The following is a 26,986-nucleotide window of genomic DNA, read 5'->3' on the forward strand; positions in this document are numbered from 1 at the left end:
GATCGGCTATCTCTGGTAGGTACGCGGGCGCATGTGTGATCGGCTATCTCAGGTACGCGGGCGCATGTGCGATCAGCTATCTCAGGTACACGGGCGCATGCACAGTCTTGCATAACTTGTCAGAGGGAATGCGCTTGCGCGGCCCTGGACACTCATCAGATGATGTAGACCGTGATCCTGATCATCCTCTCGCCATTACACCTATCTGATATTAGACCTGTATAGCCCCGGCCTCATCTGATACAAGTAATGCTCGTTACTGATTATCGTCTACTTGTGGTTCTCTATCGCCAGTACCCGCTCATGTCACATCGTCATTGTGACTGATTTTTTTCTCTACTTTGAGCTTCATTAGTTCTCACATTTTGTGGGGTTTTCCAGCATTTAGTCTTTAACCCCTTTCTGACAGTCAGTAATAGTCCGTCCCAGTGCCCTGGTTCTTATGGACCAGGTACGTACTATTACGACATGGCGATCGCGCCCGCACACAGGCTGCCACTATTACCCCCTAAATGCGGTGATCAGCGCGATCGCAGCATTTAGTGAGCGAGCAGAGGGATAGCAGCCCCTCTGCTCTTGGATCGGAGACCCTGCGCCGTCAGCATGGGGGGTCCCGATCGTTGCCATGGTGACCCGATGACAACATCCGGGTCACCAGACACCAGCAAGTTACTGTGATCATGTGCAGTGCAAGATCAAAGCAGCTTGTGTCTGCGGGGCTGACGGGTTATAATGTACAGCGGTGTCGCCTCCAGAACGACCTGTCCTATAAAACTGTCCCACTGGTTAACCCCTTTAGTGAACACCGTAAAAAAAAAACTGCTTTATCATCATACCACCGAACAAAAAATGGAATAAAAAGCGATCAAAAAGACCAATATAAATAAAAATGGTACCGCTGAAAAACGTCATCTTGTCCCGCAAAAAACAAGCCGCCATACAGCTCCATCAGCCGAAAAATAAGTTATAGCTCTCAGAATAAAGCGATGCAAAAAAATCTTTTTTTTTTAAAAAAAAAAAAAAAAAAAAATAGTTTTTGTGTAAAAGCGACAAAATATAAACAATATAAATGTAGTATCGCTATAATCGTACCGACCCGAAGAACAAAGCCGCCTTATCAATTTTACCACACACAGAACGGCATAAAAAAAACAATTCCTGAATTGTTGTTTTTTGTTTATTCTGCCTCCCAAAAGTCGGACTAGAAAGCGATCAAAAAATGTCACGTGCCTGAAAATGGCACCAATAACAACGTCAACTCGTCCCGCAAAAAACAAGCCGTCACATGACGCTGTCGGCCGAAATATGGAAAAAAATTATAGCTCTCAAAATATGGCGATGCAAAAACTAGATTTTGCAAAAAAAAGGAAAGTGTCAAACACAAAACCTGATATGAATCTGGCATCGCTGTAATCGCACCGAACCCAAGAATAGTCGTCTAATCACTTATACCGCACGAGGAACGGCGTAAAAATCAATAAACCAATTCTTCACCTGCTGTTTTATTTATTTTGCCTCGCAAAGATCGCAGTAAGGCTCGGCTCACATTTATTCTGCGCTGAGCGCTTACACCGGGGTTTCCGTGTAAATGTCTGAATCACGTATTTCAGACGCAAACCCTGGCCGAAGATTCCCTGTAATGAGGCAGATGGAGGCACCGTGGACGCCGTAGGACCTGTTCTCCCACAGTATCCGTCTTTTACTTAGGCGTGCATAAAAGTGCCGTCGGCCACAGTTTTGTGAAGCTCTGACAAAAAGGACACCGCTAGACAGAGTCCAGAGTAACTCTGCTGCTTCATTATAGTGAATGGATCCCTCGGGTTAGGGTTTGGTCAGGGTTGGGGTTGGGGTTGGGGTCAGGGTTGGAGTCGAGGTTGGGGTTAGGGTTAGTTTTTTTTTTTTTTTTTTTCAAACGTAAAGTAAAAAGAAAAGATGACAATATGGCGACTAGTGTTGAGCGCTAGTGCTCGCTACTTGAGTTTGCATCGGGTGCTCGGGTATGCACCATGTATCGCGGGTGCTCGAGTCTCCGCCCCATATCCTTCGCGGCAAAAATAACCTTGCGGGGATTGCCTGCCATGCACGAGCGATGTTTTTTTTTGGGTGTCTAATCGTGAAACATGCGGGGCTGGGACTCGAGTATCCGCGATACATGGTGCATACCAGAGTACCCGATGCAAACTCAAGTAGCGAGCACTTGCGCTCAAGACTAATGACAACTTATTGAATATTACGACATAATGTTATCAAATTCTGTGTCGTACCTCTGGGTTCAAAATGTTCACTATACCCCTTGATAAAATCCTTGAGGGGTCTAGTTTCCAAAATGGGGTCACTTGTGGGGGGTTTCCACTGTTTAGGCACATCAGGGGCTCTCCAAACGCGACATGGCGTCCGCTCTCTATTCCAGCCAATTTTGCGTTCAAAAAGTCACACAGTGCTCCTTCCCTTCTGAACCCTGACGTGCGCCCAAACACTGTATTTTCCCCACATATGGGGTATTGGCGTACTCAGGAGAAATTGCACAAAAGTTTTTGGGGTCCATTTTCTCCCCTTACCCTTGTGAAAATAAAAAAATTTGGGTCTAAAGTAAAATTTTGAGAATAAAAATTAAATGTTCATTGTTTTCTTCCACATTCCAAAAATTCCTGTGAAGCACCTGAAGGGTTAATAAGCTTCTTGAATGTGGTTTTGAGCACCTTGAGGGGTGCAGTCTTTGGTGTCACTTTGGGGTATCTGGGGTGCAGTCTGGGTTGTCACTTAACATGTGATGTGGTCTCTTAAAAAAAAAAAAAAAAAATATTGGAAAAATTAGAAATTGCTGGTCAACTTTTAACCCTTATAGCTCCCTAACAAAAAACTATTTTGGTTCTAAACTTGTGCTGATGTAAAGTAGACATGTGGGAAATGTTATTTATTAACTATTTTATGTGACAAATCTCTCTGATTTAAGGGCATGAAAATTCAAAGTTTGAAAATTGGAAACATTTTAAAAATTTTCGCCAAATATCCGATTTTTTTTCACAAAGTAACGCAAGTGATATCGAAGAAACTTCATCACTATCGTAAAGTACAAGATGTCATGAAAATAGAATCTCAGAATCAGGGGGATCCGTTGAAGCTCCAGAGTTATTACCCCATAAAGGGACAGTGGTCAGAATTGTAAAAATTGGCCCGGTCATTAACGTGCAAACAGTCTTCGGGGATAAAGGGGTTAATTGGACCTCCTAGGGGAGCGGGGGCGCCATTTGCAGCAATCCCAGGGTGCAGCCTCCGCGGCTGGGTTTAGGGCCGTACAGGGGAAGCTGCGGTACTTTCTGATATGTGTAATTGTTGCGGCAATACATGCAGATTTTATACAACTTATCTTCATTACATCTAATGAATTAGTTGTTTCTTTGCTGTAATTGGTTTAAGGTTCTTATAATTATATGGAGCCCCTCGCCTCTGCCCGCGTCGCGCCGGCCCCCTCGCCTCTGCCCGCGTCGCGCCGGCCCCCTCGTACCTGGCCGCACTCGTGCTGGTGGATGGGTTTGGGCATCAAGAATGGAGTGGTGATTCCCTTTCACACGGAGTTAGTTCGCTCGCGTTTCCTTCACCATTAACTGCCTGACATGCGGTGTACACAAGAGGTTCTTCAGCAGCTGTAACGTGTACTGTGCCAAGAGGCTGCAGAACCTCCTATGTACCATAGGTGATAACGGTTGTATGGTCAAGCGATTTGCTCGTGAGTCGTCCTCATATTCTCACCAGTAGGGGGCACCCTGTGTTTTCCTGTCCTCAGTGTGTGGTTCTGTTTGTCGCCCCCTTCAGGCAGCGCCGTCGGCGACAGTTCCAGGAGGAGCGGGAATAGTATGTCCTGTGTGTTGTGTGTCCTCTCTAATATCAGGGGATCCTGGCGGAGGCTCTGTCCCCTCTGATATCGGGGGATCCTGGAGGAGGCTCTCTGTCCCTTCTTTAATCGGGGGATCCTGGCGGAGGCTCTCTGTCCCTTCTTTAATCGGGGGATCCTGGCGGAGGCTCTCTGTCCCCTCTGATATCGGGGGATCCTGGAGGAGGCTCTCTGTCCCTTCTTTAATCGGGGGATCCTGGCGGAGGCTCTCTGTCCCTTCTTTAATCGGGGGATCCTGGCGGAGGCTCTCTGTCCTCTCTGATATCGGGGGATCCTGGCGGAGGCTCTCAGTCCCCTCTGATATCGGGGGATCCTGGCGGAGGCTCTCTGTCCCTTCTTTAATCGGGGGATCCTGGCGGAGGCTCTCTGTCCCTTCTTTAATCGGGGGATCCTGGCGGAGGCTCTCTGTCCTCTCTGATATCGGGGGATCCTGGCGGAGGCTCTCAGTCCCCTCTGATATCGGGGGGATCCTGGCGGAGGCTCTCTGTGCCCTCTGATATCGGGGGATCCTGGCGGAGGCTCTCTGTCCCCTCTGATATCGGGGGATCCTGGCGGAGGCTCTCTGTGCCCTCTGATATCGGGGGATCCTGGCGGAGGCTCTCTGTGCCCTCTGATATCGGGGGATCCTGGCGGAGGCTCTCTGTTCTCTCTGATATCGGGGGATCCTGGCGGAGGCTCTCTGTCCTCTCTGATATCGGGGGATCCTGGCGGAGGCTCTCTGTGCCCTCTGATATCGGGGGATCCTGGCGGAGGCTCTCTGTGCCCTCTGATATCGGGGGATCCTGGCGGAGACTCTCTGTGCCCTCTGATATCGGGGGATCCTGGCGGAGGCTCTCTGTTCTCTCTAACACTCTGATGCATGCCTCTCTGTCTCTTCCTCACACTCCGGAGCGCCCGTCCCATCATGAGACCAGTCTGCAGCCTGTGGCCCTCTTCCCGGCAGATGCTGGAGGTTGTAGTTCCATTGTTGAGGGGAGAGCCATCAGGGCCTCTGAGCTCGGTTGTCTTGGGTTTGGTGGGCCGGGTGCCTCCTCATTTTGCATGAGACGGGCATCGCCTGCTCTTCTGAGTGATAATTAACTCTTCCTGCAGTTGGTGTCTCTTCTGGCCTCTGTTGATCCATGTCTCCTTGTGTATAATGAGCCTCCTCTCCCTCCGTAGCGTGGCCTCCGCGATGCACTCCGACAGCCATGACCGGTATGAGCGCCTCACCTCAGTCTCCAGCTCCGTGGATTTCGACCAGCGAGATAACGTGAGTACCGTGATGGGGGTACCGTGATGGGGGCGACACAGGGCCCTAAGCATTGCCCATAGCTTCTAAGGGGCTAATGGCCGGGATTGGCCTTCTATGATCCTGGTGGTGTTATACAGCCGGCACCCTCCAAATATTGGTGTGGGCACAGCTTGTGAGACATGATGGTCTGGTGGCTGCACATCCAGGGCTAGTACCAGGCTGTGCCCCAAAATACCAGCACCAGCCTCTGTATTCAGGCTCCGCGGAGACCACCCTGCCCCCCATGCTGTCTGGGATACAGAAAGGCGGACTGCCCGCATGTATATCCCGGGCACCAACGCATTGTCTTGGGGGGTTCTTCAATATAATGGACCCTCAGTAACGCCTTGTCCTGGGGTCTTCCTCCATATATTGGACCCTCAAGAACACTTTGTCCTGGGGTCTTCTTCCGTATATTGGACCCTCAAGAATGCCTTGTCTTGGGGTCTTCCTCCGTGTATTGGACCCTCAAGAATGCCTTGTCTTGGGGTCTTCGTCCGTGTATTGGACTCTTAGGAACGCCTTGTTTTGGGGTCTTCGTCTGTGTATTGGACCCTCAGGAACGCCTTGTCTTGAGGTCTTCCTCTGTATAGTGGACCCTCAGAAGCGCCTTGTCTTGGGGTCTTCCTCCGTGTATTGGACCCTCAGGAATGCCTTGTCTTAGGGTCTTCCTCCGTGTATTGGACCCTCAGGAATGCCTTGTCTTGGGGTCTTCCTCCGTGTATTGGACCCTCAGGAACGCCTTGTCTTGGGGTCTTCCTCTGTATAGTGGACCCTCAGTAACACCTTATCTTGGGGTCTTCCTCTGTGTATTGGACCCTCAGTAACGTCTTGTCTTGTTGTCCTCGCAGGGATTCTGCTCCTGGCTGACCGCCATCTTCAGGATCAAGTGAGTTCCCTCCGCTGTAATCCGGAAATCTGCAGATTACACTCCTGATACCGGGGGAGGGGCAACCCAGGAAGGATGGGCAGCGATCACTGCAGGCAGTGGTCCAGCTCTTTTTAAAGGGGCTCTCCAAATGTCTAGTAGGTCGGGGGTCTTAGCTCTGGGGTCTCCTGAGCCCAGCATTCGGAGACAGTGTGGAGAGATCACCAGTGAGAGCTAAGCCAACACCTCTGCCTCAGATATGGGGGCATAGATGTCTTCATAGACGAGACCTGAGGTTCTACGTGACGCAATGACAAAGAACTGTTTGATTTATGTAGAGGCGTCGTATGATTGGGGTAGTAGTCTGCTCTGGGGCTGGTTATTTACCTTGGTCTGATCACCTGTCTCTTATGTCTCCACCAGGGATGATGAGATCCGGGAGAAGTGCGGAGCCGATGCCGTCCATTACTTGTCCTTCCAACGGCACATCATCGGTCTGCTGGTGGTGGTCGGAGTCTTGTCTGTCGGCATCGTTCTTCCTGTCAACTTCTCAGGAGACCTTCTCGGTGAGGACTTTATATAACTGTTCTCTGAGATAGTATAATTCTGTGCAGCCCTGGGTACAGAGCCGTACCACCCCCAGGAGAGGATATAGGGAGTATACGAGGCCGTACCACCTCCACTGGAGGATATAGGGAGGGTACAGGGCCGTACTACCTCCACTAGAGGATATAGGGAGGATACGAGGCCGTACCACCTCCACTAGAGGATATAGGGAGGTTACGAGGCCGTACCACCCCCATGAGAGGATATAGGGAGTATACGAGGCCGTACCACCTCCACGAGAGGATATAGGGAGGATACGAGGCCGTACCACCTCCACTAGAGGATATAGGGAGGTTACGAGGCCGTACCACCCCCATGAGAGGATATAGGGAGTATACTAGGCCGTACCACCTCCACTGGAGGATATAGGAAGGGTACGAGGCCGTACCACCTCCACTGGAGGATATAGGGAGGGTACGAGGCCATACCACCTCCACTGGAGGATATAGGGAGGATACGAGGCCGTACCACCTCCATGAGAGGATATAGGGAGGTTACGAGGCCGTACCACCCCCATGAGAGGATATAGGGAGGTTACGAGGCCGTACCACCCCCATGAGAGGATATAGGGAGGATACGAGGCCGTACCACCTCCACTGGAGGATATAGGGAGGTTACGAGGCCGTACCACCTCCACTAGAGGATATAGGGAGGTTACGAGGCCGTACCACCTCCACTAGCGGATATAGGGAGGTTACGAGGCCGTACCACCTCCACTAGCGGATATAGGGAGGTTACGAGGCCGTACCACCTCCACTAGAGGATATAGGGAGGTTACGAGGCCGTACCACCTCCACTAGAGGATATAGGGAGGTTACGAGGCCGTACCACCTCTACTAGAGGATATAGGGAGGATACGAGGCCGTACCACCTCTACTAGAGGATATAGGGAGGATACGAGGCCGTACCACCTCCACTAGAGGATATAGGGAGGATACGAGGCCGTACCACATCCACTAGAGGGCATAGGGAGGATACGAGGTCGTACCACCTCCACTAGAGAATATGAAGAGGATACGAGGCCGTTCCACCTCCACTAGAGGATACGAAGCCGACCCACCTCCACTGGAGAGGAGGAGATATGGGGCGTACCGCCTCCACTGGAGAGGAGGAGATATGGGGCGTACCGCCTCCACTGGAGAGGAGGAGATATGGGGCGTACCGCCTCCACTGGAGAGGAGGAGATATGGGGCGTACCGCCTCCACTGGAGAGGAGGAGATATGGGGCGTACCGCCTCCACTGGAGAGGAGGAGATATGGGGCGTACCGCCTCCACTGGAGAGGAGGAGATATGGGGCGTACCGCCTCCACTGGAGAGGAGGAGATATGGGGCGTACCGCCTCCACTGGAGAGGAGGAGATATGGGGCGTACCGCCTCCACTGGAGAGGAGGAGATATGGGGCGTACCGCCTCCACTGGAGAGGAGGAGATATGGGGCGTACCGCCTCCACTGGAGAGGAGGAGATATGGGGCGTACCGCCTCCACTGGAGAGGAGGAGATATGGGGCGTACCGCCTCCACTGGAGGATATAATTTTACGTTTAAGCATTTTCTACATTCAATAACTTTTTCTTTTTGCTCTGACAGAGAACAACGCCTACAGCTTCGGGAGGACGACCATCGCCAACCTGGACTCTAGGTGAGACTCGTATCATCATCTGTCACCTGGCGTTCTGACTAAAGCTTTTGCACAGCGCTGGGGTGGAAGAAATGTTGCAGAGTAGAAGCTTCATTCACCAGAAGTTTAGAATAAAAATAATATGCTGCTTCATTGTTACCCAGAAAAGTCCATGTCACCGCTGTTATGTCTGAGAAAGACCACCATATTCCAGGAGTCATCCCTTTACCGGCTTTCACAGCACAGAGGCCCCTTCATCAGGAGAAATAATAAAGGAGCGTCTGTACTGCAAAAGCTGAAGATTTACCTTCTCAGCCAATAAAGGGATCAATCCTGGAATACGGTTGTTTTTCTCATCGGTGTCTGGCATGACCATTTCTACTGCGATTACGCTGCAAATTCGCAGCCATCGAGGAACATTGAAACGCAGCAAACCCGCAGGCATATGTGGATTTGCTGCGTTTCAATTAAATTCAATGGCCGCGAATTTGCGGCGCAATCGCGGTGCGTGTGGTACCCGGGATGAAGAGGAGACTACAACTCCTCTTCATCCCGGCTACCACACAGTGAAAAAAAGAAATAAAAAAAGTTAAAAATTAAAAAAAAAAACTGTATGCACACCTCTCCAGTCTCCTCCCGGCAGCGTCCTCTCTACTCGGCATCCCGCAGTGTACTTGCAGGACCTGCGGTGACGTAATTTAGTCAGCTGATGGTCAGGTTAGGTGATGGTCGCTTGACGCTCTGCATCAAATCTGCTACGTGGTCACATAGCCTAAAGCTATAACCTAATTTAAAATGCGAGGGTCTTTCTCCCTGGCAGTGGCAGGGGATGATTAGATACCGGCTTTCGATCAATTTACTTGTAGCTGTTGAAGCTTGCTTCCCAGGACGAAAAAGGGAATTTAATAGAAGTTCCCAGGACACCCGGCACCGATACGAAATGTGGAATAGCTCAAGTTCCATAATTCTGATAAGGGGACCCATATTTTTAGTGGCAGGGTCAGCCAAGGAACAAGATGCTTATTTTTTCGTAGCCGTAAGCCCCTCCGGGGAGCTGTAGCCCAAGAGCAACAAAATAGCAGATTTCAGCTACGCCATGTGTGGTCTCTAATTGAAGGTAAAATCATAGAAAAAAATATGGTATCATTTTTGGGCTTCTGGGATCAACCAGCGATAAGTTATCCCAAAAAACAGATATCTTAAATAAAATGTGCAGGCTAGAGTCCAGCCCCGTGATGTCAGCACATGGGTGTGTGTGGGCAGATCTCCCCTTAGGCATAAAAGAGTCCATGGAGGATAGATGAGCACTCATTGCCTGGAGTATATGTATCATAAGCATAATGCTGCCTACCTTTTGGATTAAATATAAAATGTAATAGTTTTGTTTCTTTTGTCCTGTAATCGTTTCCTCCCCTGAAGACATACACGCTACCAGAAAGTAGGCATCTGGCCAGGCCTGTATTATAGTTCAAACCTGGACGGTGGTGGCAGCGCATAATAATAATTGGGCTATCGTGAAGCTGACAGTGACCGTATGGGGGGCGTATACACATATTCCATGCGTTGGAATCCGGAGGTGTGACGCCATACGCTCACTGGTCGCATGCCGATGCCTGAGTAGTGTGGATCGTGTTCTCGCGAATCCCTGACGAAATCCTGACAGAGTGACGGCAATGGCGAGATATTGCGTGACCTCCCCGGTGTCGTCACTGTGGAATACCTGACAATCTGTATCTGGTGACCGCCCGTCGCCTCCATTATCAGTATCTGGCGACTGATGGAATTTACATTTCTCTTTTCTTCCGTCACTTTGTATCTTGTGGATTGATGACAATCGTCTATTAACCCTTCTGTTCCCGGGAGCTTCTGCCTCTGCAGCCTTTATTCCATATCTGCGCTGTCGTCAGTCACGTGTGTGTGTGTGTGTGTGTGTGTGTGTGTGTGTATTTTTGCTCGTGCGCCCCCCGGTGTCTGTTGCTCACCTGTGACCGGTGTCTTTCTCTCTCAGAAATAACCTGCTCTGGCTGCACACCACCTTCGCTTTCCTGTATCTGCTGCTCACGGTTTACAGCATGAGGCGGCACACGTCCAAGATGCGCTACAAGGAGGACGACTTGGTAACGTAGCCCCACCGCTCGCTGCACCTTCTGCTCCTCATCACATAGACCCGGGAGGGGGCGTCCAATCTCTGACACCTCTCACATATGCCAAGCACTGCCGGGGGGAACCCTCTGGCCCCTTGCACCCGCTAGGGGGCACTCTCCTCTCCTGATGTGACCGCAGAGTGCTGCTTACACACCTCTACGCTCTCGTCTACAGGTGAAGCGCACACTCTTCATTAATGGGATATCCAAGTACGCCGAACCGGAGAAGATCAAGAAACATTTTGAGTAAGTGGTCGGTCTCATGTGGTGGGGTCTCTTGGTCTGGGGTGCCGTGCTCTGGATCTGTTGGGGGTCTCTGTGTTAGAGGGCACTCTCCCCAGTGACTCTTGTATGTAATCACACATGTCTCTTGTAGAGAGGCGTACACGAACTGCACCGTCCTGGAGGCCCGGCCGTGTTATGATGTGGCCAGACTGATGTTCCTGGATGCGGAGAGGTAAAACTCCTGAGACAGAGACATCATCAGAGGATCTAGTGTAGTCGACCAGTCAGGAGGCAGCGTCACCGGATCAGTCAGTAGAGACCTGGACAGGCTCCACCTGTATATGCTATGCCGCTCTGCCTCTTTGGCTGGCTGTCGCTCGCGTGCCCGCTCTGCCTCTTTGGCTGGCTGTCGCTCGCGTGCCCGCTCTGCCTCTTTGGCTGGCTGTCGCTCGCGTGCCCGCTCTGCCTCTTTGGCTGGCTGTCGCTCGCGTGCCCGCTCTGCCTCTTTGGCTGGCTGTCGCTCGCGTGCCCGCTCTGCCTCTTTGGCTGGCTGTCGCTCGCCCGCCCGCTCTGCCTCCCTCCCTGGCTGGCCAGGCAGCCGGTCGCCCCCCCCGCTCTGCCTCCCTCCCTGGCTGGCCAGGCAGCCGGTCGCCCGCCCGCTCTGCCTCCCTCCCTGGCTGGCCAGGCAGCCGGTCGCCCGCCCGCCCGCTCTGCCTCCCTCCCTCCCTCGCTGGCTGGCCAAGCAGCCGGCCTCCCGCTCTGCCTCCCTCCCTCCCTCTCTCTCTGGCTGGCTGGCCAGGCTACCGCCCGCCCGCTCTGCCTCCCTCCCTCCCTCCCTCTCTCTCTGGCTGGCTGGCCAGGCTACCGCCCGCTCTGCCTCCCTCCCTCCCTCTCTCTCTGGCTGGCTGGCTGGCCAGGCTACCGCCCGCTCTGCCTCCCTCCCTCCCACTCTGGCTGGCTGGCCAGGCAGCCGGCTGCCCGCTAGCTCTTCCTTCCCTCCCTCTCTAGCTGGCTGGCCAGGCAGCCTGCCGCCCGCTCGCTCTTCCCTCCCTCCCTCCCTCTCTAGCTGGCTGGCCAGGCAGCCGGCCGCCCGCCTGCTCTTCCCTCCCTCCCTCTCTAGCTGGCTGGCCAGGCAGCCGCCCGCTCTGCCTCCCTCCCTCCCTCGCTGGCTGGCCAGGCAGCCGCCCGCCCGCTCTCCCCTCCCTCTCTGGCTGAGTGGCTCGCCTGCCGCCCGCCCGCTCTGCCTCCCTCCCTCCCTCCCTCTCTGGCTAGCTGGCCAGGCAGCCGTCCCCCTGCTCTGCCTCCCTCCCTCCCTCTCTGGCTGGCTGACCAGGCTACCGCCCGCGCGCTCTGCCTCCCTCCCTCCCTCTCTGGCTAGCTGGCCAGGCAACCGGCCACCTGCTCTGCCTCCCTCCCTCCCTCTCTGGCTGGCTGACGAGGCCGCCCGCCCGCTCTGCCTCCCTCCCTCTCTGGCTGGCTGGCCAGGCAGCCGGCGGCCCGCTCGCTCTTCCCTCCCTCCCTCTCTAGCTGGCTGGCCAGGCCACTCGCTCGCTCTTCCCTCCCTCCCTCTCTAGCTGGCTGGCCAGGCAGCCGGCCGCCTGCCCGCTCTTCCCTCCCTCCCTCTCTAGCTGGCTGGCCAGGCCGCCCACTCGCTCTTCCCTCCCTCCCTCTCTAGCTGGCTGGCCAGGCAGCCGGCCGACTGCCCGCTCTTCCCTCCCTCTCTGGCTGACTGGCTGGCCGGCCGCCCGCCCGCTCTCCCCTCCTTCTCTGGCAGGCCGCCCTCTCTCCCCTCCTTCTCTGGCTGGCCTCCCGCTCTCCCCTCCCTCTCTTGCCGGCCGCCCGCTCTCCCCTCCCTCTCTGGCTGACTGGCTGGCCGCCCGCCCGCTCTCCCCTCCCTCTCTGGCCAGCGCCCGCTCGCCCTCGTTCCCCATCTCTGGCTGTAGGTCACTTGTTCTTCATCCTGTGGCTCCATAATTAACAAACATTTACATTTTTTCCTGGGTTACCGCAGAAAGAAAGCAGAGCGCGGCCGCTTATACTTTAATAACCTGCTGAGCCGGGAGAACATCACATCCTTCATCAACCCCAAACCCTGTGGTCACCTGTGCTGCTGCGTGATCAAAGGCTGTGAGCAGGTGAGATGCTAATACTGGGGTTAATGTGACTCACTCCCAGTGACCCCTCCTCCTGTGCTCTCTGCAGCACTGACCATCTCTGCCTAGTCCCTCCCCCAGTGACCTCTCCTCCTGTGCTCTCTGCAGCACTGACCATCTCTGCCTAGTCCCTCCCCCTAGTGACCTCTCCTCCTGTGCTCTCTGCAGCACTGACAATCTCTGCCTAGTCCCTCCCCCTAGTGACCCCTCCTCCTGTGCTCTCTGCAGCACTGACCATCTCTGCCTAGTCCCTCCCCCCAGGGCCCCATCCTCCTGTGCTCTCTGCAGCACTGACCATCTCTGCCTAGTCCCTCCCCCAGTGACCCCTCCTCCTGTGCTCTGCAGCACTGACCATCTGCCTAGTCCCTCCCCCAGTGACCCCTCCTCCTGTGCTCTGCAGCACTGACCATCTCTGCCTTGTCCCTCCGCCCAGTGACCCCTCCTCCTGTGCTCTCTGCAGCACTGACTATCTCTGCCTAGTCCCTCCCCCCCAAGTGACCCCTCTTCCTGTGCTCTCTGCAGCACTGGCAATCAATGCCTAGTCCCTCCCCCCAGTGACCCCTCCTCCTGTGCTCTCTGCAGCACTGACAATCTCTGCCTAGTCCTTCCCCCCAGTGACCCCTCCTCCTGTGCTCTCTGCAGCACTGGCAATCACTGCCTTGTCCCTCCCCCCAGTGACCCCTCCTCCTGTGCTCTCTGCAGCACTGACCATCTCTGCCTAGTCCCTCCCCCCAGTGACCCCTCCTCCTGTGCTCTCTGCAGCACTGACAATCTCTGCCTTGTCCCTCCCCCCAGTGACCCCTCCTCCTGTGCTCTCTGCAGCACTGACAATCACTGCCTAGTCCCTCCCTCCTGTGACCCCTCCTCCTGCGCTCTCTGCAGCACTGACAATCACTGCCTAGTCCCTCCCCCCAGTGACCCCTCCTCCTGTGCTCTCTGCTGCACTGACAATCACTGCCTAGTCCCTCCCCCCCAGTGACTCCTCCTCCTGTGCTCTCTGCAGCACTGGCAATCACTGCCTTGTCCCTCCCCCCAGTGACCCCTCCTCCTGTGCTCTCTGCAGCACTGACAATCTCTGCCTAGTCCTCCCCCCCCCCAGTGACCCCTCCTCCTGTGCTCTCTGCAGCACTGACCATCTCTGCCTAGTCCCTCCCCCAGTGACCTCTCCTCCTGTGCTCTCTGCAGCACTGACAATCTCTGCCTAGTCCCTCCCCCTAGTGACCTCTCCTCCTGTGCTCTCTGCAGCACTGACAATCTCTGCCTAGTCCCTCCCCCTAGTGACCTCTCCTCCTGTGCTCTCTGCAGCACTGACCATCTCTGCCTAGTCCCTCCCCCTAGTGACCCCTCCTCCTGTGCTCTCTGCAGCACTGACTATCTCTGCCTAGTCCCTCCCCCCAGTGACCCCTCCTCCTGTGCTCTCTGCAGCACTGACCATCTCTCCCTAGTCCCTCCCCCCAGTGACCCCTCCTCCTGTGCTCTCTGCAGCACTGACCATCTCTGCCTAGTCCCTCCCCCCAGTGACCCCTCCTCCTGTGCTCTCTGCAGCACTGACCATCTCTGCCTAGTCCCTCCCCCCAGTGACCCCTCCTCCTGTGCTCTCTGCAGCACTGACCATCTCTGCCTAGTCCCTCCCCCCAGTGACCCCTCCTCCTGTGCTCTCTGCAGCACTGACCATCTCTCCCTAGTCCCTCCCCCCAGTGACCCCTCCTCCTGTGCTCTCTGCAGCGCTGACAATCACTGCCTAGTCCCTCCCCCCAGGGCCCCATCCTCCTGTGCTCTCTGCAGCGCTGACCATCTCTGCCTAGTCCCTCCCCCAGTGACCCCTCCTCCTGTGCTCTGCAGCACTGACCATCTGCCTAGTCCCTCCCCCAGTGACCCCTCCTCCTGTGCTCTGCAGCACTGACCATCTCTGCCTTGTCCCTCCGCCCAGTGACCCCTCCTCCTGTGCTCTCTGCAGCACTGACTATCTCTGCCTAGTCCCTCCCCCCCAAGTGACCCCTCTTCCTGTGCTCTCTGCAGCACTGGCAATCACTGCCTAGTCCCTCCCCCCAGTGACCCCTCCTCCTGTGCTCTCTGCAGCACTGACAATCTCTGCCTAGTCCTTCCCCCCAGTGACCCCTCCTCCTGTGCTCTCTGCAGCACTGGCAATCACTGCCTTGTCCCTCCCCCCAGTGACCCCTCCTCCTGTGCTCTCTGCAGCACTGACCATCTCTGCCTAGTCCCTCCCCCCAGTGACCCCTCCTCCTGTGCTCTCTGCAGCACTGACAATCTCTGCCTTGTCCCTCCCCCCAGTGACCCCTCCTCCTGTGCTCTCTGCAGCACTGACAATCACTGCCTAGTCCCTCCCTCCTGTGACCCCTCCTCCTGCGCTCTCTGCAGCACTGACAATCACTGCCTAGTCCCTCCCCCCAGTGACCCCTCCTCCTGTGCTCTCTGCTGCACTGACAATCACTGCCTAGTCCCTCCCCCCCAGTGACTCCTCCTCCTGTGCTCTCTGCAGCACTGGCAATCACTGCCTTGTCCCTCCCCCCAGTGACCCCTCCTCCTGTGCTCTCTGCAGCACTGACAATCTCTGCCTAGTCCTCCCCCCCCCCCCCCCCAGTGACCCCTCCTCCTGTGCTCTCTGCAGCACTGACAATCTCTGCCTTGTCCCTCCCCCCAGTGACCCCTCCTCCTGTGCTCTCTGCAGCACTGACAATCACTCCCTAGTCCCTCCCCCCAGTGACCCCTCCTCCTGTGCTCTCTGCAGCACTGACAATCTCTGCCTAGTCCCTCCCCACAGTGACCCCTCCTCCTGTGCTCTCTGCAGCACTGACCATCTCTGCCTAGTCCCTCCCCCCAGTGACTCCCTCCTCCTGTGCTCTCTGCAGCACTGACAATCACTGCCTAGTCCCTCCCCCCAGTGACCCCTCCTCCTGTGCTCTCTGCAGCACTGACAATCACTGCCTAGTCCCTCCCCCCCAGTGACCCCTCCTCCTGTGCTCTCTGCAGCACTGACAATCACTGCCTAGTCCCTCCCCCCAGTGACCCCTCCTCCTGTGCTCTGCAGCACTGACCATCTCTGCCTAGTCCCTCCCCCCAGTGACCCCTCCTCCTGTGGTCTCTGCAGCACTGACCATCTCTGCCTAGTCCCTCCCCCCAGTGACCCCTCCTCCTGTGCTCTCTGCAGCACTGACAATCACTGCCTAGTCCCTCCCCCAGTGACCCCTCCTCCTGTGCTCTCTGCAGCACTGACCATCTCTGCCTAGTCCCTCCCCCCAGTGACCCCTCCTCCTGTGCTCTCTGCAGCACTGACCATCTCTGCCTAGTCCCTCCGGCAGTGACCCCTCCTCCTGTGCTCTCTGCAGCACTGACAATCTCTGCCTAGTCCCTCCCCCCAGTGACGACTCCTCCTGTGCTCTCTGCAGCACTGACCATCACTGCCTAGTCCCTCCCCCCCAGTGACCACTCCTCCTGTGCTCTCTGCAGCACTGACCATCACTGCCTAGTCCCTCCCCCCCCAGTGACCACTCCTCCTGTGCTCTCTGCAGCACTGACCATCTCTGCTTAGTCCCTCCCCCTAGTGATCCCTCCTCCTGTGCTCTCTGCAGCACTGACAATCTCTGCCTTGTCCCTCCCCCAGTGACCCCTCCTCCTGTGCTCTCTGCAGCACTGACCATCTCTGCCTAGTCCCTCCCCCCAGTGACCCCTCCTCCTGTGCTCTCTGCAGCACTGACAATCACTGCCTAGTCCCTCCCCCCAGTGACCCCTCCTCCTGTGCTCTCTGCAGCACTGACAATCTCTGCCTTGTCCCTCCCCCCAGTGACCCCTCCTCCTGTGCTCTCTGCAGCACTTACAATCTCTGCCTAGTCCCTCCCCCAGTGACCCCTCCTCCTGTGCTCTCTGCAGCACTGACAATCACTGCCTAGTCCCTCCTCCTGTGCTCTCTGCAGCACTGACAATCTCTGCCTAGTCCTTCCCCCCCAGTGACCCCTCCTCCTGTGCTCTCTGCAGCACTGACCATCACTGCCTAGTCCCTCCCCCCAGTGACTCCTCCTCCTGTGCTCTCTGCAGCACTGACAATCTCTGCCTAGTCCCTCCCCCAGTGACCCCCCTCCTCCTGTGCTCTCTGCAGCACTGACCATCTCTCCCTAGTCCCTCCCCCCAGTGACCCCTCCTCCTGTGCTCTCTGCAGCACTGACCATCTCTGCCTAGTCCCTCCCCCCAGTGACCCCTCCTCCTGTGCTCTCTGCAGCACTGACCATCACTGCCTAGTCCCTCCCCCCAGTGACCCCTCCTCCTGTGCTCTCTGCAGCACTGACCATCTCTGCCTAGTCCCTCCCCCCAGTGACCCCTCCTCCTGTGCTCTCTGCAGCACTGGCAATCACTGCCTTGTCCCTCCCCCCAGTGACCCCTCCTCCTGTGCTCTCTGCAGCACTGACAATCTCTGCATAGTCCTTCCCCCCCCAGTGACTCCTCCTCCTGTGCTCTCTGCAGCACTGACAATCTCTGCCTAGTCCTTCCCCCAGTGACTCCTCCTCCTGTGCTCTCTGCAGCACTGTCTCTGCCTAGTCCCTCCCCCCAGTGACCCCTCCTCCTGTGCTCTCTGCAGCACTGTCACTGCCTAGTCCCTCCCCCAGTGACCCCTCCTCCTGTGCTCTCTGCAGCACTGTCTCTGCCTAGTCCCTCCCCCCAGTGACCCCTCCTCCTGTGCTCTCTGCAGCACTGACAATCACTGCCTAGTCCCTCCCCCCAGTGACCCCTCCTCCTGTGCTCTCTGCAGCACTGTCACTGCCTAGTCCCTCCCCCAGTGACCCCTTCTCCTGTGCTCTCTGCAGCACTGACAATCACTGCCTAGTCCCTCCCCCCAGTGACCCCTCCTCCTGTGCTCTCTGCAGCACTGTCACTGCCTAGTCCCTCCCCCCAGTGACCCCTCCTCCTGTGCTCTCTGCAGCACTGTCACTGCCTAGTCCCTCCCCCAGTGACCCCTCCTCCTGTGCTCTCTGCAGCACTGTCACTGCCTAGTCCCTCCCCCCAGTGACCCCTCCTCCTGTGCTCTCTGCAGCACTGTCTCTGCCTAGTCCCTCCCCCAGTGACCCCTCCTCCTGTGCTCTCTGCAGCACTGACAATCCTTTTTGCTGAATGCTTTGTTTGGTTCCACCCTGAGCCCACTATGGCTCCGTCATCGCGGGAGCCCCGGCTGTGGCCCCTCATGTCCTCTTTAGGCTCCGGGACCCGTGGCGTGGATGCAGGACACTGAGTGGTTCTTCCCTTTAGGGTGGCTCCTGTTGTATTGCTTTGGGTCAGTCATGTCCGCAGCTGTTTCATGGCGGCGCCGTCGTCTCCTGCAGGTGGAGGCCATCGAGTACTACACGAAGCTGGAGCAACGTCTGAAGGAAGAATACAAGAAGGAGAAGGAGAAGGTCAACGAGAAGCCCCTGGGGATGGCCTTCGTTACCTTCCACAATGAGGCCATGACTGCCATGTAAGTGCGATGTATGACGACCACCCCCCCGCTCCATGTGTGACCCCTTATCACCAGGGCTCCCCCACTCCATGATCCATCATCGAGTAGCTGTGGCCCTCAGCTCGGCTCTACCTGGTAGTCCTCCATGCATTCTCTGAATTTGTGGCTCCTGGGGGGTGTGGGAGCCCCGCTCTGTGTGGCTCCTGGGGGGGGGGGGGGGGAGCCCACCTCTATGTGGCTCCTGGGGGGTGGGGGAGTCCCCCTCTGTGTGGCTCCTGGGGGGAGCCCTCCTCTGTGTGGCTCCTGGAGGGTGGGGGGCCCCCTCTGTGGGGGGGTTGGGGGTGACCCCCTCTGGGGGGGTGGGGGGCCCCCTCTGTGTGGCTCCTGGGGGGTGGGGGGAGCCCCCCTCTGTGTGGCTCCTGGGGGGTGGGGGAGACCCCCTCTGTGTGGCTCCTGGGGGGGTGGGGGGAGCCCCCCTCTGTGTGGCTCCTGGAGGGTGGGGGGCCCCCTCTGTGTGGCGGTCGGGGGGGTTGGGGGAGACCCCCTCTGGGGGGGTGGGGGGCCCCCTCTGTGTGGCTCCTGGGGGGTGGGGGGAGCCCCCCTCTGTGTGGCTCCTGGGGGGGGTTGGGGGAGCCCCCCTCTGTGGGGGGGTGGGGGGCCCCCCTCTGTGTGGCTCCTGAGGGGGGGGGGTGAGCCCCCCTCTGTGTGGCTCCTGGGGGGGGGGGGGTGAGCCCCCCTCTGTGTGGCTCCTGGAGGGGCCCCTCCTCACTTTATTTCTTCCTACAGGATTCTGAAGGATTTCAATGCATGTAAATGTCACGGCTGCAGCTGTCGGGGGGAACCCAAATTCTCCTCTTGCAGCGATGCTCTGCATATTCAGCACTGGACGGTGACCTACGCCCCGGACCCCCAGAACATCTACTGGTGAGTATGGCCGGGGCTGGTGGAGGTGGGCTGTGCCACATATCTATGTATTGGGAGGAACCATTTCTGACAGTGGCGGTTCTGGCGCGGAGGGTGGAGGTGAAGCTCGAGGGTCCTTGGCCTGGGCTGTTCATACTTGAGAGGTCCGCTCTTCAGGTGGAATGGACCTGGCATCAGTCCACTCAGGCATAATAGGTAGCCCCGCCCCCTGGACTCCTTGAATATACAGCTGAGCAGTCAGGGCTCCAGGGAATGGTCATGTGATGCCTCTTGACTTTGCTAGTTTGTTGGAGGGCACTTAGAGGGGGCATGTGGCAGGGTAAGAGGTGGTGGCAGAGGGGACCTCTCCTATTGGTGGTGTCCATGAGGGGATGGTTGCGTGGCCGCTCACACCGGGTCATGTGCGTGATGGTGACGTGTCCATCTTGTCCGCAGGGAGCACCTCTCCACCCGAGGCTTTGTATGGTGGATCCGCTGCCTGATCATCAACGTCATCCTCTTCCTCCTCCTCTTCTTCCTCACCACCCCGGCCATCATCATCACCACCATGGACAAGTTCAATGTCACCAAACCCGTGGAGTATCTGAACGTGAGTGTGCGCCGGTGCTGCGGCAGTCTGGGCCGCGTGCAGGCTGCCGGTGTCTCCGGCGCTGATCTCCTGCTTTCCTTTCTGCAGAATCCCATCATCACCCAGTTCTTCCCCACCCTGTTACTGTGGGCGTTCTCCGCGCTGCTGCCCACCATCGTCTACTACTCGGCCTTCTTCGAGGCGCACTGGACCAGGTACGGCGGCCGCCTGCAAGATTGGCGCCTGCTCTGGCGCGGTGTGAGTGTCCGCCATCATCTTCTCACTGCTTCTCTCATTCCAGGTCGGGTGAGAACCGGACGACCATGCACAAGTGTTACACCTTCCTCATCTTCATGGTGCTGCTGCTGCCATCGCTGGGGCTCAGCAGGTAAGTCCCGGCTCCGGAGCAGCGCCATCTTGTGCCCTCCCTGCAGCTGCCGGTAACCGGTGTCCTTCTGTCTCCCGTTCAGCCTGGACTTGTTCTTCCGCTGGCTCTTTGATCAGAAGTTTCTGGCAGAGGCGGCCATCAGGTTTGAGTAAGTGACGCGCGTGGGAGGGATGACACCCGACGTGGTCGGAGCGAGCTCCCATCCCCCGCGTGCTCAGACTCTTGTCCCCCATCAGGTGCGTGTTCCTCCCGGATAACGGCGCCTTCTTCGTCAACTACGTCATCGCCTCGGCCTTCATTGGTAACGCCATGGACCTGCTCCGCATCCCGGGTCTGCTGATGTACATGATCCGCTTGTGTCTGGCGCGTTCTGCCGCAGAGCGAAAAAACGTCAAGCGGGTGAGCGGTGTGGGAGGAGCCAGTATGCTTTGTGGGAGGAGCCTAGCCAGGGTCTGTAGGGGCGGGGGGGTTCTCCTGGTCTTTCTTGCAGTCATGTGATCAGAATCATATAATTTGCGCTTCTCTTCTCTCCCCTAGCACCAGGCCTATGAGTTTCAGTTTGGCGCGGCGTACGCCTGGATGATGTGTATATTCACCGTGGTGATGACCTACAGCATCACCTGTCCCATCATCGTGCCGTTCGGTGAGTGAATCTCCTAAAAGTGGTCACCATGTGGTGAGCCGTCCCGACCTCCCCGTCCTCTCACTATCTAATGGGCCGTCCCGACCTCCCCCGTCCTCTCACTATCAAATGGGCCGTCCCGATCTCCCCCGTCCTCTCACTATCTAATGGGCTGTCCTATTCTGACCCATCCCCCAATCCAATCCCGTCTCAATGGACTCTGCTCTGGCGCGCTCTCTGCTGTGCTCTTTGCCCCCTCTGGCGCTCTCTCTACCCCTCTCCATCCCACCCCAAGCCTGGACTCTGTTGTCTCTCCTGGGCACTGCCGTCTCTTTCTGTTCCCCTCCTGGGCTCTGCCCTTCTCTCTCTCTCTTTCCCCCCCTCATGGGCTCTGCCCGGCTCTCTCTCTTTCCCCCCCTCCTGGGCTCTGCCCGTCTCTCTCTCTTTCCCCCCCTCCTGGGCTCTGCCCGGCTCTCTCTCTCTTTCCCCCCCTCCTGGGCTCTGCCCGGCTCTCTCTCTCTCTTTCCCCCCCTCCTGGGCTCTGCCCGGCTCTCTCTCTCTCTTTCCCCCCCTCCTGGGCTCTGCCCGGCTCTCTCTCTCTCTTTCCCCCCCTCCTGGGCTCTGCCCGGCTCTCTCTCTCTCTTTCCCCCCCTCCTGGGCTCTGCCCGGCTCTCTCTCTCTCTTTCCCCCCCTCCTGGGCTCTGCCCGGCTCTCTCTCTCTCTTTCCCCCCCTCCTGGGCTCTGCCCGGCTCTCTCTCTCTCTTTCCCCCCCTCCTGGGCTCTGCCCGGCTCTCTCTCTCTTCTCCCCCCCCCCTCCTGGGCTCTGCCCGGCTCTCTCTCTCTTCTCCCCCCCCCCTCCTGGGCTCTGCCCGGCTCTCTCTCTCTTTCCCCCCCCCCCTCCTGGGCTCTGCCCGGCTCTCTCTCTCTTTCCCCCCCCCCCCCCCCCCCTCCTGGGCTCTGCCCGGCTCTCTCTCTCTTCCCCCCCCCCCCCCTCCTGGGCTCTGCCCGGCTCTCTCTCTTTCCCCCCCTCCTGGGCTCTGCCCGGCTCTCTCTCTCTTTCCCCCCCTCCTGGGCTCTGCCCGGCTCTCTCTCTCTCTTTCCCCCCCTCCTGGGCTCTGCCCGGCTCTCTCTCTCTCTTTCCCCCCCTCCTGGGCTCTGCCCGGCTCTCTCTCTCTCTTTCCCCCCCTCCTGGGCTCTGCCCGGCTCTCTCTCTCTCTTTCCCCCCCTCCTGGGCTCTGCCCGGCTCTCTCTCTCTCCCCCCCCCCCCCTCCTGGGCTCTGCCCGGCTCTCTCTCTCTCCCCCCCCCCCCCCTCCTGGGCTCTGCCCGGCTCTCTCTCTCTCCCCCCCCCCCCCTCCTGGGCTCTGCCCGGCTCTCTCTCTCTCCCCCCCCCCCCCCTCCTGGGCTCTGCCCGGCTCTCTCTCTCTCCCCCCCCCCCCCTCCTGGGCTCTGCCCGGCTCTCTCTCTCTCCCCCCCCCCCCCTCCTGGGCTCTGCCCGGCTCTCTCTCTCTCTCTCCCCCCCCCCCCCCCCCCTCCTGGGCTCTGCCCGGCTCTCTCTCTCTCCCCCCCCCCCCCCTCCTGGGCTCTGCCCGGCTCTCTCTCTCTCCCCCCCCCCCCCCCCCCCTCCTGGGCTCTGCCCGGCTCTCTCTCTCTCTCCCCCCCCCCCCTCCTGGGCTCTGCCCGGCTCTCTCTCTCTCTCCCCCCCCCCCCCCTGGGCTCTGCCCGGCTCTCTCTCTCTTCCCCCCCCCCCCCCCCTCCTGGGCTCTGCCCGGCTCTCTCTCTCTTCCCCCCCCCCCCCCCCCCTCCTGGGCTCTGCCCGGCTCTCTCTCTCTTCCCCCCCCCCCCCCCTCCTGGGCTCTGCCCGGCTCTCTCTCTCTTTCCCCCCCCCCCCCCTCCTGGGCTCTGCCCGGCTCTCTCTCTCTTTCCCCCCCCCCCCTCCTGGGCTCTGCCCGGCTCTCTCTCTCTTTCCCCCCCCCCCCCCTCCTGGGCTCTGCCCGGCTCTCTCTCTCTCTTTCCCCCCCCTCCTGGGCTCTGCCCGGCTCTCTCTCTCTCTCTCTCTCTCTTTCCCCCCCCTCCTGGGCTCTGCCCGGCTCTCTCTCTCTCTCTCTTTCCCCCCCCTCCTGGGCTCTGCCCGGCTCTCTCTCTCTCTTTCCCCCCCCTCCTGGGCTCTGCCCGGCTCTCTCTCTCTTTCCCCCCCCTCCTGGGCTCTGCCCGGCTCTCTCTCTCTTTCCCCCCTCCTGGGCTCTGCCCGGCTCTCTCTCTCTTTCCCCCCCTCCTGGGCTCTGCCCGGCTCTCTCTCTCTCTTTTTCCCCCCCTCCTGGGCTCTGCCCGTCTCTCTGTTTCCCTCCCCGGCCTCCTGAGCTCTGCCCGTCTCTCTGTTTCCCTCCCGGGCCTCCTGGGCTCTGCCCGTCTCTCTGGTTCCCCCTCGCGCGGGTCTCCGCCTCTTACTCCGCCCTCTCGCGCAGGTCTCATGTACATGCTACTGAAGCACCTGGTGGACCGCTACAACCTGTACTACGCCTACCTGCCCGCCAAGCTGGACAAGAAGATCCACTCGGCGGCGGTGAGTCAGGTGGTGGCAGCGCCGATCCTCTGCCTCTTCTGGCTGCTGTTCTTCTCCACGGTCAGGACCGGTGAGTGCGGTGATGGTGCCGTCGGGTTGGGTCTGGGCGGGACGGGGGGTCCTGTAGAGTTGTCTCATTAATGGTGTAGCCACAGCTGGCGCTGGCCGTCTCTGCTGGTAACCCCTCGTTTTGTGTACTGCAGGCTTCCTGGCGCCCACCTCCATGTTTACCTTCGTCGTCCTGGTGATCACCATCGTCATCTGCTTGTCGCACGTCTGTTTCGGACACTTCAAATACCTGAGCGCTCACAACTACCGGGTGAGAGTAATGGCGCCTCCTCCTGGGCCGCACGTGGCACTGCATTCTGCTCCTCTGCCGCGCTGTGTTCCTAATGTGACTGTCCTTTTCCAGATCGATCACACGGAGGTGAACGCTGTGGACGGGACTCAGAATGGCCGCCCGTCGTCCAACGCCCCCTCCCAGAAGTCAGCGGTGAGTCTCCCTGCGCCCATTGCATAATTTGCATCCTTGGCCACACCTCTTAATCATTATTGGCCATCCCTATCGCACAATCTGTGTGATGGGCGTGGCCAATTATGCTATTTGTGTATTTGGCCCCACCCCTCTGACTGCACCCATCTCCCCGCAGAAGTACATTGCGCAGGTCCTGCAGGACTCTCCCACGGACAGTGACCCGGCGGGTGACAGCGAGGACACGGAGCAGGGGTCCCAGGACGAGGAGATGATCCACGCAGACAACACGCAGGACGCAGAGTTCCAGTCGTGCGAGGACAGTCTGATCGAGAACGAGATCCACCAGTGACTGTGGCGGCGAGCGCTGGAGGGAAGACGCTACCGGTACTCGCCCCGAGACTTCATCATCTTCTGTGACTGGTGTCCCGGAGGGGTCCTACCCCCCATATGATGAGGCAATAAGGAGTGGGCAGCAGTGGCCCCCACACTCAGCCGCCTGCACCGCCCGCTGCCCCCTGTACAGTGTCAGGGCTCCATGTTTGCACAGACGCTGCCTGCTGTTATATGTTCCGTGTTCGCTACATCCATGTGCTAGCACCGTCTGCTCTGTGTGCTGTGGAAACTGCTCCGACCCTGGGAGGATGGAAGCAGAACGTGTGACCCTGGGTGGGTGAGGAGGGGGAAGCCGGGCTGGGACGTTACACCTGTGCTGTGTGATGAGGGTGCCGCCTCCCGGGGGCGCCCCAGCACATACGTCTGGTGCCCCAGCTGTTCGCTCTGCCTCCCTCTCCTCTCACTGTGCCAGGCCCCCCCCTCTGATTGACAGAGCTGGACTCTGGGAGGGGCTTATCTCCATACTCTCCGCCTACTTTGCACTGACTTTACTGATGTTGACCCCCTCCCCCGCGGGCCTCTTGTATTTGCGCTACACTGGTGGATGGCGCCCTCCCTGCGGGGAGCCACTGTACGGAGCTGCATCGGACCCAGGACTTGCATCAGTCGTCGCCCGCTGCCTCTTTGTACAGCCCGTCCCTCATCTCTAATTGCTGCGTTTTCATTGGTTGACAGAACTGCACCCCCGAGGGTCCTAAGGAAACCCCGCATCTGATGAGCTGGTGCCGTCCTCGCACGTCATGTGACGGCACGGGAGCTCCCTGGCGGCGGTGTCCTCCCCCTCGTGTGGGGGGCTGCAGCCGGCGCACCCTGCGGAGGGGGGCACCGCCCTGCGTGCACCGCACTTTTTCTCTCCTGGTTCCTGGACTGTAGGAATCCTTTTATCGCACGATTTTCAGTTTTTAATACTAAGATGAAACATGGCGAATGATGGAGAAAGTATGTGACCCCCCCCCCCCCCCACACACACACACCTTCCGTAAAGGGACGAATCACTGACAGTGGTAAATGCTGTGGAAAACTGACCCCACTTAAGGCAGGACACGGGCCACCATTAACTTATAAAGGGAGGAGCTTCTAATGGGGGCGGAGCTTGTGCTCACTACATCACCTTTTCCTACAGGCGACTGGATCACAGTGGACTGTCCCTTTAATTACGCATCTGAGATTTCCTGCTGTGAGGGTCTCGCCTCCACTGCACTTTATTCCTGACCTCTAACCCTATAAGTTATAATGGCTGCTTACAGGTCCGTCCCGCTGGGCTCGGGGCCCGCCTCTGACCCCATGAGGACAGGGCGGTGCATCCTCATCAGTCTGATACTCTAGTCACAGCCAGAGCTGCAGGAGCTCACAGCTGCACTGAATGATGTCAGAGTCGCCCACGCTGCAGCATAGCGCCCCCATCACAGGATGGCGGAGAAGCGTCAGCACAGCACTGACCAAAACCAGCAGGATGGAACCGCAGAACCGTGACTGCAGCTCCGGATGTGACTGGAGTGGGATCTAGCATTATGAGTAATATAATCACTACAGCCGGAGGGGCGACTTGTAATTCTTCATGAATGAATGTTTAATCCTGCAGACCTGACCCCCAACTGCCCGCCCCCCGCCCCCCGCCCTGTAGACCCTCCCCCTGCAGACCTGACCCCCAACTGCCCCCCCCCCTGCCCTGTAGACCCTCCCCCTGCAGACCTGCCCCCCCCCGCCCTGTAGACCCTCCCCCTGCAGACCTGACCCCCAACTGCCCCCCCCGCCCTGTAGACCCTCCCCCTGCAGACCTGCCCCCTCCCCCTGCAGCCCCTCACTCTGCGCTGTTCCCAGGAGCTGTACGGACAGTGTGATCGGAGCGGCTCGCAGGGACCGCACTGGACGTGTAATGTGGAGCAGCCGCCGCCGTCCTCCATGATGTGTTCTGTGATTCTGCACAAACCGCGGCCGTGTACATTTATATAAAATAATAAAGAGCTGTCGATACACTGCGAGCGGCCGCCGGTGTGATCACATGACACTGCTGTGTACACCTGCAGTCCTATGTAACACCACAGATAACACAGTGATAACTCTCTGAGTACAGATAATGTAGTAGATGTCACCTGCAGTCCTATGTAACACCACAGATAACACAGTGATAACTCTCTGAGTACAGATAATGTTGTAGATGTCATCTGCAGTCCTATGTAACACCACAGATAACACAGTGATAAGTCTCTGAGTACAGATAATGTAGTAGATGTCACCTGCAGTCCCATGTAACACCACAGATAACACAGTGATAAGTCTCTGAGTACAGATAATGTAGTAGATCTCACCTGCAGTCCTATGTAACACCACAGATAACACAGCGATGACTCTGGTACAGATAATGTAGTAGATGTCACCTGCAGTCCTATGTAACACCACAAATAACACAGTGATAACTCTCTGAGTACAGATTATGTAGTAGATGTCACCTGCAGTCCTATGTAACACCACAGATAATACAGCGATGACTCTCTGGTACAGATAATGTAGTATATGTCACCTGCAGTCCTATGTAACACCACAGATAACACAGCGATGACTCTCTGGTACAGATAATGTAGTATATGTCACCTGCAGTCCTATGTAACACCACAGATAACACAGTGATAACTCTCTGAGTACAGATAATGTAGTAGATGTCACCTGCAGTCCTATGTAGCACCACAGATAACACAGTGATAACTCCCTGAGTACAGATAATGTAGTAGATGTCACCTGCAGTCCTATGTAACACCACAGATAACACAGTGCTATCTCTCTGAGTACAGATAATGTAGTAGATGTCACCTGCAGTCCTATGTAACACCAC

General features: G+C 57.7%; 1 protein-coding gene across 2 annotated transcripts in view; it reads left to right on the plus strand.

The window, feature by feature from the left end:
• The window catches only part of TMEM63B (transmembrane protein 63B), a 43,809-nt gene extending 18,008 nt beyond the window's left edge, over positions 1-25,801 (plus strand). Inside the window, exons 4-24 of one of the 2 annotated variants that reach the window (XM_073671588.1) lie at positions 3,814-3,852; positions 5,054-5,144; positions 6,017-6,054; positions 6,457-6,599; positions 8,227-8,278; positions 10,266-10,374; positions 10,577-10,647; positions 10,778-10,858; positions 12,638-12,761; positions 18,110-18,243; positions 19,012-19,149; positions 19,585-19,738; positions 19,826-19,932; positions 20,019-20,105; positions 20,188-20,253; positions 20,342-20,504; positions 20,643-20,748; positions 23,191-23,358; positions 23,492-23,607; positions 23,701-23,781; positions 23,939-25,801. In XM_073671588.1, coding sequence (XP_073527689.1) covers positions 3,814-3,852; positions 5,054-5,144; positions 6,017-6,054; positions 6,457-6,599; positions 8,227-8,278; positions 10,266-10,374; positions 10,577-10,647; positions 10,778-10,858; positions 12,638-12,761; positions 18,110-18,243; positions 19,012-19,149; positions 19,585-19,738; positions 19,826-19,932; positions 20,019-20,105; positions 20,188-20,253; positions 20,342-20,504; positions 20,643-20,748; positions 23,191-23,358; positions 23,492-23,607; positions 23,701-23,781; positions 23,939-24,112 — 2,242 coding nt within the window. In that variant the 3' untranslated portion in view covers positions 24,113-25,801. The remainder of the gene's footprint in view (positions 1-3,813; positions 3,853-5,053; positions 5,145-6,016; positions 6,055-6,456; positions 6,600-8,226; positions 8,279-10,265; positions 10,375-10,576; positions 10,648-10,777; positions 10,859-12,637; positions 12,762-18,109; positions 18,244-19,011; positions 19,150-19,584; positions 19,739-19,825; positions 19,933-20,018; positions 20,106-20,187; positions 20,254-20,341; positions 20,505-20,642; positions 20,749-23,190; positions 23,359-23,491; positions 23,608-23,700; positions 23,782-23,938) is intronic. The other variant, XM_073671589.1, reaches the window with a different exon arrangement.
• Positions 25,802-26,986: the final 1,185 nt, after the last annotated feature.

The sequence above is a fragment of the Phyllobates terribilis genome, unplaced genomic scaffold (assembly GCF_046119375.1).
Source record: "Phyllobates terribilis strain yellow unplaced genomic scaffold, ASM4611937v1 Scaffold_3__8_contigs__length_932513732, whole genome shotgun sequence".
Lineage (NCBI taxonomy): Eukaryota > Metazoa > Chordata > Amphibia > Anura > Dendrobatidae > Phyllobates > Phyllobates terribilis.